Below are 11,982 nucleotides of genomic sequence, written 5' to 3' on the forward strand. Positions count from 1 at the left end.
CAAAAGTCGTCAACTAATTCCTTCTGAAGATGTCCTAATTGTCCCCTTTTGTTTTGAACACCCTAAATCCTTGTCTATTTTGAGTGTTGGTTTAAAACCTTCTATTAAGTGCAATTGGTTTGATTGAATTCGGAAATCGAATTTAATCAATTTTTCTCGCAAATGTTTTGCTTCGGATTGAGTTCGACAAAGTTCGGTTACGGAACAGTTGGAGTGGTTACATCGGAAATTACAGGGTGGGCAAACTAAGGTTCATTCCTCTGCTTTGCAAGTCTGTAATGCAGTACGATTGGTCTGGATGAACAAATCGTTTACAGCGGTTGCCACTAACACGCGCCCTCGAATGTTTTTATTTCTCTCTGGTTGAAACCTGAGTTTTCGTGGACGTCAATCAACTGTTTCCATGGTTTTCTCACGTGGTCTGACAGAGAAGGTTCCCTCGTCGCTGAATGAAAGGCGGAGAAAAAGTACCAGGATAATTTCGCACGACGACCACGCTTTTAATTTTATTTATTTGATTAAGATGAAGGATTACATTGTCAAAACAACGAGGTCTCTGCGAGCTGAGTGAGTTCGGGCCATAGACAATTTTGTCTATATGATGACGTCATCAAAATGTCGTCCTGGCACAATTCTTGAGAACTTATACCCGCCCCCAAATTTTGTCCCAGTTTTTTTGTATACGGCTGTTTGGTCCCTTGAGTTCCAGTTCCCCTGAAAGAGGACAGACGGCGCTTCCATTCAAGGCAATCAGAAATGGCGTCGGTTGGAATGTGCCGAAGAAATGTGCATTCGAAGTCGAACTGTGGTACCTAAATTGAGCTTGGAAAGGCTGATATGCTACGATGCAAAAGGAAATTTGAGGTAGGTAAGATTTTTTTTAGCCAAAAAAAAAAATACTGTGGTATTCTCTGATGATTGGGCTTCAAACACATCGAAGCAGAATTCAAGTGCACGGCGGTTTAGTTCAAGTGCACGCCGGTTGAAGTGTGACTCGTAGTATTGCCCTTTACCGCCATTGCTTGTTAAAGAGTACTAGCGTCTGCTATTCTAAAGGTGCTATTTTGCTCTTCTTTTCAGTTCGTGGATAGTCGTGTTATATTCGTTTTACACCTTGGTCTTTCCTCTCTATACATGCAGAAGAAGAATTACAAGTCGGCTGTTTAGAAAGAATGGCGTCGTTTGAATGTGGCGAAGAAAGCGTCTTTCCAAGTTATTGGTTGTACATGTATCTTGATGACATGCTGTGACACGAATGAAAATTGGAGGTTAGTTAAGATGCTTTTGTGACCAGGGTTACAGACATGACATTGCAATAAGGCTTTAGACTTATTTATTGTACAGTCATAATTATTTAGAATTAAGATACATACATAATCTTTCATACATGCATTTTCCTTTAAGTCACACTACCACTCCCTGCATCAAAATCACAAGAATTTTATTCCCTGTATTGATAAATTCCTTACAAAAGAAGTGCAGTAAGAAGCACTTTAAACTACTTTGTGGCTACAAGCCTGTTTTGTTATTTAAATAAAAACTCTAAAACCTGCCTCAGTCACACTCTTTTTATAAAGAGAAAAATGCAGTGGTGTTCTCCAATACATTTGCATGAAAAACATCAAAACGGAATTCAAGTGCGCTGTGGTGTAGTCATGAGACAAGGAGATACTCACACTTTCATTGCTTTCTACATAATGTCCTTTATTAACTGAACCACTATCTTTAAAGTACAAATCATAATCTACTTTCACTTAGTATCAGTACTTTTACATTCGTGCTGTATTACTTTAGTATCACTTAGTACATGTAGTTTCACTGATGTTGGTAATAGTACATAATCGTTACTATGGTAATCAATACACTACATCCTTCCCGGGCGGGTTCTAAGAATATTCGAAAGATACATTCAACTAATTACAAGATCATTTAAATCAGCAAAAATTAATGTCAATAATATACAAAATTGTCACAGTCCTTAGTTGACTTTACAACTCGTCCTGACCTAGTGGTGACGACCTGTTCATTCTGAGAGGCTTGCTCGTCAACATGACCAGAAGGTTCAGTGTCGTGACAAGCGTCAGAAACCTTAGCACTAGAGTCACTAGAATTGTTGGACTCCTTATAGTTAGTAGAAATTTCTACTTCGCCATCATAATCTATGTTCTTACTAGGCGCATGCTTTAAGTACTTTGCATTGCGAACCAAGGTGGTACCCGTGTCCACATTGACTAAACTGAACGTGTCCCGCGCTTTGGTCTCAATGATAACGTGCTTAGCCAAAGAGAATTTTGAGTCCAATTTGTTGGGCTTAATATTCGCACAAAACACGACATCGCCAACACTAAAATTATGCAGGGACGCATGTTGCTTAGTGTCATGATAGTCTTTCAATTTCGCTTGATACAAGCTACATTTTGATCGATGGTCACGATCAAGTGCCGATGCTGCTGTATTTGAGTTAGACTCAATGTGCGGTACCTTTGTACGAATTTCGTGATTGAACAACAGCACACTAGGCGATTTTCCACTAATTTGATGTGGACTTGCGCGATAAGTCATAAGAATTTTCGGTAGTTCCTTTTGCCAGGACTTGCCTTCAGAGATCACCGCTCGAAAATTTTTCTTTAAGTATCGGTGAAATCTCTCCAACTTTCCGTTACTTCGCGCATAGTACGGAGAAACACGAATATGCCTTATTCCACACAATTTGAGAAATGCTTTGAATTCTTCGCTGATGAACTGTTTTCCGTTGTCTGAAATGAGTTCCTCTGGAAACCCAAATCTAGCGAAAATATCAGTTAGCGCCTTAATGACTTCGCGTGAAGTGATTTCTTTTAGGATGTACGCTTCCGGATAAGACGAATAATAATCAATGTAGGTCAATATGAACTTTCCGTCGACTGGACCAACGAGATCCTGTGGAACAACAATTCGATTCCCTCTAAGAATTACTCCTTTAAAAATAGACAATTCGTCCTTTATGCGGCTATACGGTTCAAGATCAGTATCGCGTGACCATTTTCCGTTTTGAATTTGGGCAAGTAATTTGGACAGCGTGACGTCTTTGCTAGTTTCGCATCTCATGTCAGAAAGAGTGACCGCTTGAAGATCTGACATATTTGACATGTAAACAAATCGTACATAATTTTCGCAAACGAAACTGGTATCTGAACAATCATTTTGCTTGGATGGCAATCGCGACAGCGAATCTGCTGTGTTGGCGTTCCCTGCAATATGCTGAATACGAAAACTGTACTGATGTAACCTCCAAGCTAAACGCTGGATACGAGGAGGTAAAACTTTGCTTGAAAATGGATCAAACATAGAAGAAAGAGGCTTGTTGTCGGTCAACAAAGTAAACTTAATGCCAAACAAATAATTGTGTAGACGTTCGACAGCCCATACGCAACCTAACGCTTCGCGCTCAATTGTGAATACCTCCGTTCCGTCGATGTGAGTGATCGACTAATGTAGGCGATCGGTTTACGCTCACCGTTGACTTGGTCTAGCAATAGAATTGCACCCAAACCAACTGGACTGGCGTCTGTGATTACGTAAGTCGGGGCATTTAAGCTAAAACAAGCCAAAACTGGTGCGTCTGACAGCGCTTCTTTCAAGGCTTTGAATGCCTTTGCTTGTTCTTTTTCCCATGTCCATTTCTGCCCCTTACGAGTAAGCTTTCTAAGCGGTTCAACTATATTGGCATAACTTGGAATAAATTTAGAAACGTAGCCACAAGTCCCAAGAAACGATCGGAGGTCAGAGACATTGCTAGGAGGAGGCGTAGCTTTGATGGCTTCCGTTTTCACCACATCAGGTTCAATTCCTCTTTCAGAGACAACGTGCCCTAAAATCGTTATTTGTTTCACTCCAAATTCACATTTGCTACGATTGAGCTTGAGGTTGTACTGATGACATCGATCTAAAACCTTGCGGATGCGCTTTAGAAGTTCGGTCATGGTTTCGGCACAGATAATTACATCATCGACTGAAATGCGGACACCTTCAATGCTAAACAAGATTTTGTCCATCATTTTTTGAAAAGCTTCGCTTGCATCACTGAGACCGAAGGGAGTTCGCTTGAACCTATAACAACCACGAGGCGTAATAAATGTGGTAACGTAACGTGACTCTTCAGCCAACGTAAGCTGAAAGAATCCGCTCTTGGCATCGATCTTTGCAAAATACTTAGAGCCGCGCATAGCATGTAAAGTATCGTCTATCTTAGGTAAAACATAACGTTCCCTAATTACAGCCTTGTTAACTTCTCTAAGGTCACAACATACCCTTATATCGCCCGACTTCTTAGGAACAATTACTAAATTGGAAACCCAAGGACTTGCTTCAGTGACCTCTTCAATTATATCTTGTTCTAACATTCTGTCAAGTTCATTATTCACAGCTTCAATTTGACTGACAGGTATGCGTCTTAGCTGTTGACTTACAGGTTTGACCTCTGGGTCAATAGTAATTTTATGTTCAAAATCAGTAACTTTTCCTAGTCCTTGGAAAACGTCATTGTACTCCTTGAGCAATGAATCCAGCTCACTTTGATTACTACTCTGACCGACTGAATTTACTTGGGTAAGTATTCCTAACTTGAAACTAGAGTCTCGTCCAAGTAATGATTCTGCATTACCCTCAATTACATAAATCTTTGAATTGACGGTTTTGTCGCCTACCCTAATGGCAGCGTTAAAGTAACCCTTACACTTTAATGGATCTTTTTGTCCATACGCAGTAAAACACTTTTGAGTTTGACTCAGTTCATAGTTCTTAAATTGCGTCTTATGCAACTACCGGTGTCGACGATCATTTTGATCCGTTTTTCGTTAATCCTCACTGTGATGGAACTGTCACCATTGTTGAGAGAGAGTACAGGTTCTTCACTCTCGTCATCTGAGCTGTTTTCAAGCCAGTCTGTGCCACGTTGCGAATTCAAGCTGCGGACCTTCATGGGTGGTTTCTTTTCTTTTCCTTTCTTGCCTTCTCCTTTGGTCAGCTTTGGGCTTTGAACGGCAAACCCTCTGCAAGTGTCCGACTTTTTTGCACTTGTTACACCTGGACTTGATTGCACCACATTCGTCAGGAGCATGTCCGTCTGTTCCACCACATCTGTAGCAGCTGAAAATTTTTGCTTGTGATCCCCGAGAAGCGTGCACGTGGTCGATCTGGATCGGGTTTTCTCTGGTGCCTTGAGACAGCAATCGCGCTTCTTGCACGGCCGTTTCTGCATTCCGCGCAATTCTCACAGTTTTTGCCAAGTCAAGGTCTTCTTGCTGGAGCAGTTTCTGCTTTAAGGTTTGGGAAGAGCACTTCTCGACAATTTGGTCTCTTATCATCTCCTCTTCCAAAGTGCCAAAGTCGCAGGATTTTACCAGCTCTCGAAGGCTCGTCAGGTACGCGTCGAACGACTCGTCTGCCTTCTGTGCTCTCAACCGGAATTTGTAGCGTTCTGCTACCACGTTCCGTTTCGGGGCAAAGTATCCATACAAGGCGGTCTTGGCTTCTTCGAGACTCTCGTGTTCGCCAGGGAGCGTGTTGAAAATGCGTTGCACTGCGGGACCAAGGCAATGCAGCATCGTGGCTCTCTGAACTGCATCATCCTTTTTCTGTAGGTCAGATGCTATAGAGTAGATCTCAAACGCGCTACTCCAGTGTTTCCACTCGCTGTACAGATCAGTCGCGTCAATGTTGAATGCGGTGGGTGCGGGCAATGAGCGTTCGCGGAACTTCGTCTTGTTCAACCTCGTCTGGCTCAGCTTCGTCGGCCGGGTCTGGCGGAGCAGTATTCTCTGCTTGTGCTGCCTGTTCTGGCTGCTCAGTTTCGTCGTCTGCGTGGTCTGCAGTTACAAGTTCATCCTCGTCGCCAATGTGTGGTGTAGTCATGAGACAAGGAGATACTCACACTTTCATTGCTTTCTACATAATGTCCTTTATTAACTGAACCACTATCTTTAAAGTACAAATCATAATCTACTTTCACTTAGTATCAGTACTTTTACATTCGTGCTGTATTACTTTAGTATCACTTAGTACATGTAGTTTCACTGATGTTGGTAATAGTACATAATCGTTACTATGGTAATCAATACACTACATGCGCCTTGTTTTGTTTTTTAGTGTAACATCCTGATAATTTGCTCTTCGGCAACATTGGCTCTTCAAGTGTTTTCTGCTGCTTATCTATTGACTTTCAGTTCTAAAGCTCTTATTTTGATCTCTTTTGCAGCTCATGGATGGTCATTTATCGTTTTTAAGGACAGCTTGTTGACTGTGTGGAAAAGTCCTTTCAAGGAAGTCTGATTTCGCTGACAAAAGTTTATTTAAAAATGAGTTATTGAACCAGTTTCAAATAAACATTGAGGAAGACTCGGAAGAAATTCATCCCAATAGTATCTGCGCTGGATGCAAACAATCACTTTATCGAATTCGTGGCAATACAGATGTGCATGCCAAAGTGACGACCTCAAAACGACCTTATTTGTGGACAAGTCACTCTGAAGGAAACTGTCCATGTAATAAGAAAGCCAGAGGGCGTCCTCCAAACAGTGTTGAAGAAAAGGTTGTGACGAAAGATAACGAAAGTGACACTGAGAGTGGTGAGGAAATTGAAACAGAAGAAGAGAAGAATTCTTGCCAAGAATTCAGTGCACTAATTGAAAACATTCCATTGTTGGACAGAGAGTTGGCCCTTGCATGTGCCACGGAACTTGCTGACCAGTTTAATCTCATTTGTCTGGACAGAGAGAACCTTGAAACATCCATTCGTTGTTTGAACAGTCAAGATAAAATTAATCTGACTTCAAAAATTTTCCAGCTAGAAAAAGAAGATATCAAAAAAGATATTTCATCCTGTAGTCAAACCTACAAAAGTCTGCCTGTGCTCTTGAAAGTTACACCTCATACATGGGTTCACGCCAGAAATTCCATTCTTGCTTCTGCAGTTAATGCACTTGCAAATGAAAAAAACTCAACCTTTTCAGAAAGCTGTCAGTGTTGATCAACTTAATTTATTCCCTAGTGCAGCCACCAGTTTCATTAGCCCCTTGATGTTTGCATCAAATTCCTAAATATCCTAAATATCCTAAATATCTATGGGAAGTTGCATCCTGCTGGTGGTATCACAACTGCCAGAACGTGGCTGAACAATTTGACCATGGATGTCCCTCAAGTTCCTGGTGGTGATATTCTTTCTGCTATTGACAATGATCAAGTACTTATCAAAAAATGGACTGTCCGAAAGGATAACCAAGCACAGATTAGTGTTCTAACCAGTGTTTGTGTGGCTCCAGTCCATCCAGAGGGAACTTTGCAGTGGGACCAAAGTCTTTCTCCAGGGTAAGTAAAAGTGTACATGGTCACTCCAAGTCTGCTACATGTACTTATTATTTCTGTAATATTTTGTTTTTAATTTGCTTTAATATTTTACACTTAAATGCAGAAAAGCGGCAAGCTGTAACAGCTGCACTGATAACTAAGGCAAGGAACTTAATGAATGACCTGGGTTGCCACTGGTCAGGAAATGGTTAGGGAAAAGAAAAATTCACAAAATTTACATGTAACATGGTCCTTACTCTTTAGGGGATGCAGTTTTCTGGTAATTACAGTTTTGTGTTAAAGCTAAGCGAGAGAGAGGGAGTGTACTTTCCACTGATATGTACAACAACCTACATTATGTAGAAGTTGTAGAAATAAAAATAGTCATGTATTTCCTAAAAATCAGTAATGATTGTTCAGGATGTAAGCTCAAATAATATTTTTTTGCACCAGGAAATGTCTTGAAAGGTTACATGTACAATGTAGCAACTAATACTTCTTGTCACAGCAACATGTTCAATGTATACAATTTATATTTGTTTGAGTTCATGGTCTAAAAGAAGTGAACTTTGGAAGAAAAGTGAAGAGGATAAGGTAAAGCTTTTGGACATGTGTTCTGCTTCAGAGGACAACAAGGGATTGATTCACCACGAGGTAAAGGCTTTCAGATGAGCAAACTTATGTAAGATACTTTTGATTCCTACCTTAGAGACGGTCGATCATTTTTGCTTTCTGTATTGGCTAGCAAGCTACCTCAAACACAAAGACGTTTTTGTTTTAGCTATCTGTAGAGCATGTAGCCAGTTTACTGGAAAATGGATTTTGTGGTCTCAAATCACAAGAAATCTACATTTTAATGTCTCATGAGAAGTGTGACTGTTTTTCTAACATGAACTGATTTTGAAGGAATTTATTTATAAGCTGTCTATCATAAACAAATGCCTTAACACACATGTACACACAATCAGTAGTAATTTATTGGTGCTGGATTTAACTTAACTAATTAAAAGTAATTACTGGGACCCAGCCAAAGGCTGGACACCGGTCATAAAATGCAGACCGTTTCTGTCGTTTTTTCAACGTTACATTGTTAGGGATATATCGCTGACTGAGATATATCTCTGGCTCAGTGAAATCTTATCCACCATTTTGAAAAGCACGAGGCATGGAGGCAAGAGAAAGATTATAGCTTTTTGGGGAAACTTTACGATGCACTAGTTTATGAGCGAAAATTTAAGAGTGAATATTTGGAGAGACAAATTTACGAGCAATCACTTAATAGTGAACCTTCCATCGTGAAACTTATCGAGAATCAAAGCGAACACTTATCAAAATTTGTCTTCAAAAAGATTTCAACGATTGACATACCGAAGTCTTCAAAGCTCCATCGCTATGTTAATAAGGTAAGAAAACGTTATCATGCATGCACGTTACAAATGTAATAACAAACGCGATCCAAAGATAATTAACTTGAATAAAATGGCTATACCCAAGAAAGCTTATTTGTTGTCTTTCTTTAGCAAGCATTATCACAGGATAATGAAACTAAAATGTAAAGCATGTCGATGTTTATCATTGTTTTCTTACAATTGTGTGAGTCATTTGACCAATTATGTGAATTTCAAACTAAGTATTAAAAGATGTTGAGAAGAATCCAGGACCTACTCAATACAACACTGATCATCATGAAGTAATAATTAGACCTTTTATGCAAAATCGCAGCTCAACAATGCATTTGAACTCTCCTATTTCCTCTGAGAATTTGATGCAGTCAAGATTAGGTGCACTTTGTTTATAATCAATTAATAGATGCTGGCGGTGCAGGTGATCGTTTCTTTAGATCTATATCACATCAATTATATGGCAATAGCAACTATCATATGCATATTACATACTGCTGGAGTTCAATTTATGAGAGACAATCCAGAGAGATTTATTGAGAGCAATACCGAAAATTCATGGCTAAGATAACTGAATAATATGTGTATTCAAGGTACATGGGCTGATGCACTTATCATTCAAGCAGTTGCAGATGTATTAAATGTTACTATACAAATAGTAGAATCTAATCAAGGCTTTGCACCACTTACTACTGTTTACCCAGTTCAGGAAAGAAATACTTCCTCTACAATTACGATAGGTCATATTGATGAATGCCACTATGTATCAACCACTGCCTTACAATCAAATGCCTCCATTTCAATGTGCAATGAATTAACAAATGATACTCATTCATCAATAAATAAGCATTATGTCCATATATAACACTGGATCACATTTTTACAGTGCAAGACAACAATCCATGACCACAAAGATCTTTCAAAAATGTCTTATGTCTGTTATCATTTCAAATTCGCAGTGTTTTCGCAAAAAATAGATAAATGTGATTAATAAAGCTCAATGATAAACCTGACGATAACGTACTTGAGAAAATGTGAAATTGTGATAATTCTGTAACAAACTTCTTTGCAAACTTTGTCATTACCATTCAACCCAAAACTGTCAGTGATTTTTGCTTTTTCACTCAAACTTAAAAACAAATAAAAACCTTATACAGATCACACTTATTGACATCACAGTGTAAAAACACTACTATAACACAGACCGTTAGCTGTAATAACACTGAACAAACTTACGACAACATCCTCCTTTCTCATGCATTTTGTTGCTTTTCTTCTGCATGAGTTAATTTAGACTAAGTATTAGCCTCCACAGAGGAGGGGGGAGGGGTGCGAGAGGTAAACTATATCTATGCAATCCCGTGTCCCACTGGGCCCCGGTAAGTTCCACGTAGTGGTTCTAGTTTGAATTTAATTTGCTTTTGCATTACCGTGCTTAGTGTTTCGTTTAAATACCTTGCTCAATAAAAAAATAAAAAAATAAATACCTTTCTCCACCAACTCCAACACATTGTAATAATTTTTGATATTGCTTAAATATTGATAAGACTCTTCTATTTTCTTATGACTTCAGAACAAAAAGATGATCCATGAACTTCTTCATGATTTGCTAATGGAGCAAAATAAAGTCAACGGTGAATGGAAAGATGACATTGACCTGCGTGTAGATGAATTAAAAGCGAATGAAGGAAGACGTGTTTGCCCTGTTTGCCAAACAACAATGGAACGTGTGAGAAGGAACAATAGTTCCTACATCAGAGCAGGGCAGTTGTCATTTGCACCTTTGTTCCATAGAAGTAGCTCATCAAAATATGCATTGATAGATCTACACAACAGGTGAGTGGAATTAAATTGTTTGAATTTGAGGCCCATGTCAATCCGTTTGGCTTTGCAGCCAATATTTATGGGTCGCACTGCAAAAATGTAACATGGATCTTCAAGGCCACATGGGTGAAAAGGGGTCTTGAGATAAACTGTCAAATGTTGCCCAAAAATTTTGTATTGTCAAGTGTGACAAACAAAACCAAAAAAATTGAGCATAGCCTTGAAATTGAAAAAAGGCATAAGCCAGCCACGATTAACTATTAGCCCATTTTACTTGTACATTGTAGCAGTACACACATTTTGTAACTAATAGTAATAAACTTTTACTTGTAAAATTTTGTACATTTACATGTAATTGTAAATGTGTTGGGTCTTCTCTGGAATGCATTAGACCACATTTTAGTGCAGTCCAACTTTAAATAAAGGTCTTGTTTAAAGCAACCTGTTTATTCTCTCTTTCCTGTTAATACATGTATTTATATCATTGACCGTGCTCACTACCCAGGGAAACTCAATCAATTTGTGGAAACCACAGAATCTGTGAGTACCTCTGGTAACATGAGCAAAGGAGAAGATATGGATGCTTGCCTAGAGGAAGTAAATAAGGACTCGAAAGTGTGGCAGCATGGCAAGATGGTTGCTCTTGACTGGCTCCGAATTTTCAGAAATCTTGGAAATTTGAGCAAGGTTTGTTTACCTTTTTTACTTGCATGTGTATACATATATATCTGTTAGCAGGCACCAGATAAAAAAAATGCCATCTATGTAATCTGGTAGCTGCTAACAGGGGAAGTAGACATGTGGACATGTGTTTTCATGCTGGATGATAATATTATTTTAACTCTTGTAGGCTGGGACATGACATTTATCTTGTAACTAAAAAATATTAATTTTATAATCTTAGTCCCTGTTTGCTGGACTTTTCATACACATGTTGCAGATGAAATTGTAGCAAATGGTGGGACCATCTACATGTATTAGGGACACCTTTCTGTTGTAGAATCACTGTGGCATTTACTTTCAGATATTTTACATAAATATTGAAATGTTTATAACAATGTCACTATAGGTGAGAAACTGGTTCTTCACCATCGTTGGTTTACAAAACCCAAAAGAGGAAGCCATAGAGTCTAGAAGAAAGTATGACTTTGGAGATGAAGTGCTTGCATGGAGGATAAAGCTTCGAAGAGAAAGGCAAGTCTCTGTACTATTTCAAGTGCACCTCTTTGACCTTTATTGCAGTGTATGATATACCCTCCAAATTTAGACCTAACAATTTTTGCTAACATGATACACGGTAACTGCTTTTGCTTTGTATGAGAATAAAGTTGAAGTCATTACCTCAGCTCACAGACTTTTGTCATCTAATTCCCAACTTTCCAAAGTTTGTTTTTTTTTAGAAACCATAATTATTATTATGGTATGGCAAATTTCC

The 11,982-nt window shown here is 39.0% G+C and overlaps 1 protein-coding gene across 2 annotated transcripts; it reads left to right on the top strand.

The window, feature by feature from the left end:
* The first annotated feature begins 200 nt into the window (after positions 1 to 200).
* LOC140931234 (uncharacterized) lies at positions 201 to 11,762 on the top strand. 2 transcript variants are annotated; one of them, XR_012164942.1, is made up of 6 exons: positions 201 to 864; positions 1,081 to 1,268; positions 6,236 to 7,344; positions 7,869 to 8,005; positions 10,297 to 11,234; positions 11,617 to 11,762. XR_012164942.1 is itself a non-coding variant. In XM_073381000.1 (5 exons), the coding sequence occupies exons 1-4, from the start codon at positions 7,163 to 7,165 to the stop codon at positions 11,102 to 11,104; spliced, it is 606 nt and encodes a 201-aa protein (XP_073237101.1). In that variant the 5' UTR covers positions 7,073 to 7,162; the 3' UTR covers positions 11,105 to 11,234; positions 11,617 to 11,762. The 2 variants fall into 2 exon arrangements, 1 of the variants encoding a protein (XP_073237101.1); XM_073381000.1 differs by lacking the exons at positions 201 to 864; positions 1,081 to 1,268 and having other exon boundaries at positions 7,073 to 7,344; positions 7,869 to 7,977; positions 10,297 to 10,559; positions 11,053 to 11,234.
* Positions 11,763 to 11,982: the final 220 nt, after the last annotated feature.

Source organism: Porites lutea, chromosome 3 (genome assembly GCF_958299795.1).
Source record: "Porites lutea chromosome 3, jaPorLute2.1, whole genome shotgun sequence".
Taxonomy (NCBI): Eukaryota; Metazoa; Cnidaria; class Anthozoa; order Scleractinia; family Poritidae; genus Porites; species Porites lutea.

Bases quoted from the DNA above. Each gene is read 5' to 3' on its own strand.
- LOC140931234 (XM_073381000.1), top strand. From the start codon at position 7,163: ATGGATGTCCCTCAAGTTCCTGGTGGTGATATTCTTTCTGCTATTGAC. The intron at 7,345-7,868 runs GTAAGTAAAAGT...TATTTGTTTGAG, and splicing joins GACCAAAGTCTTTCTCCAGG to TTCATGGTCTAAAAGAAGTG. The intron at 7,978-10,296 runs GTAAAGGCTTTC...TTATGACTTCAG, and splicing joins AGGGATTGATTCACCACGAG to AACAAAAAGATGATCCATGA.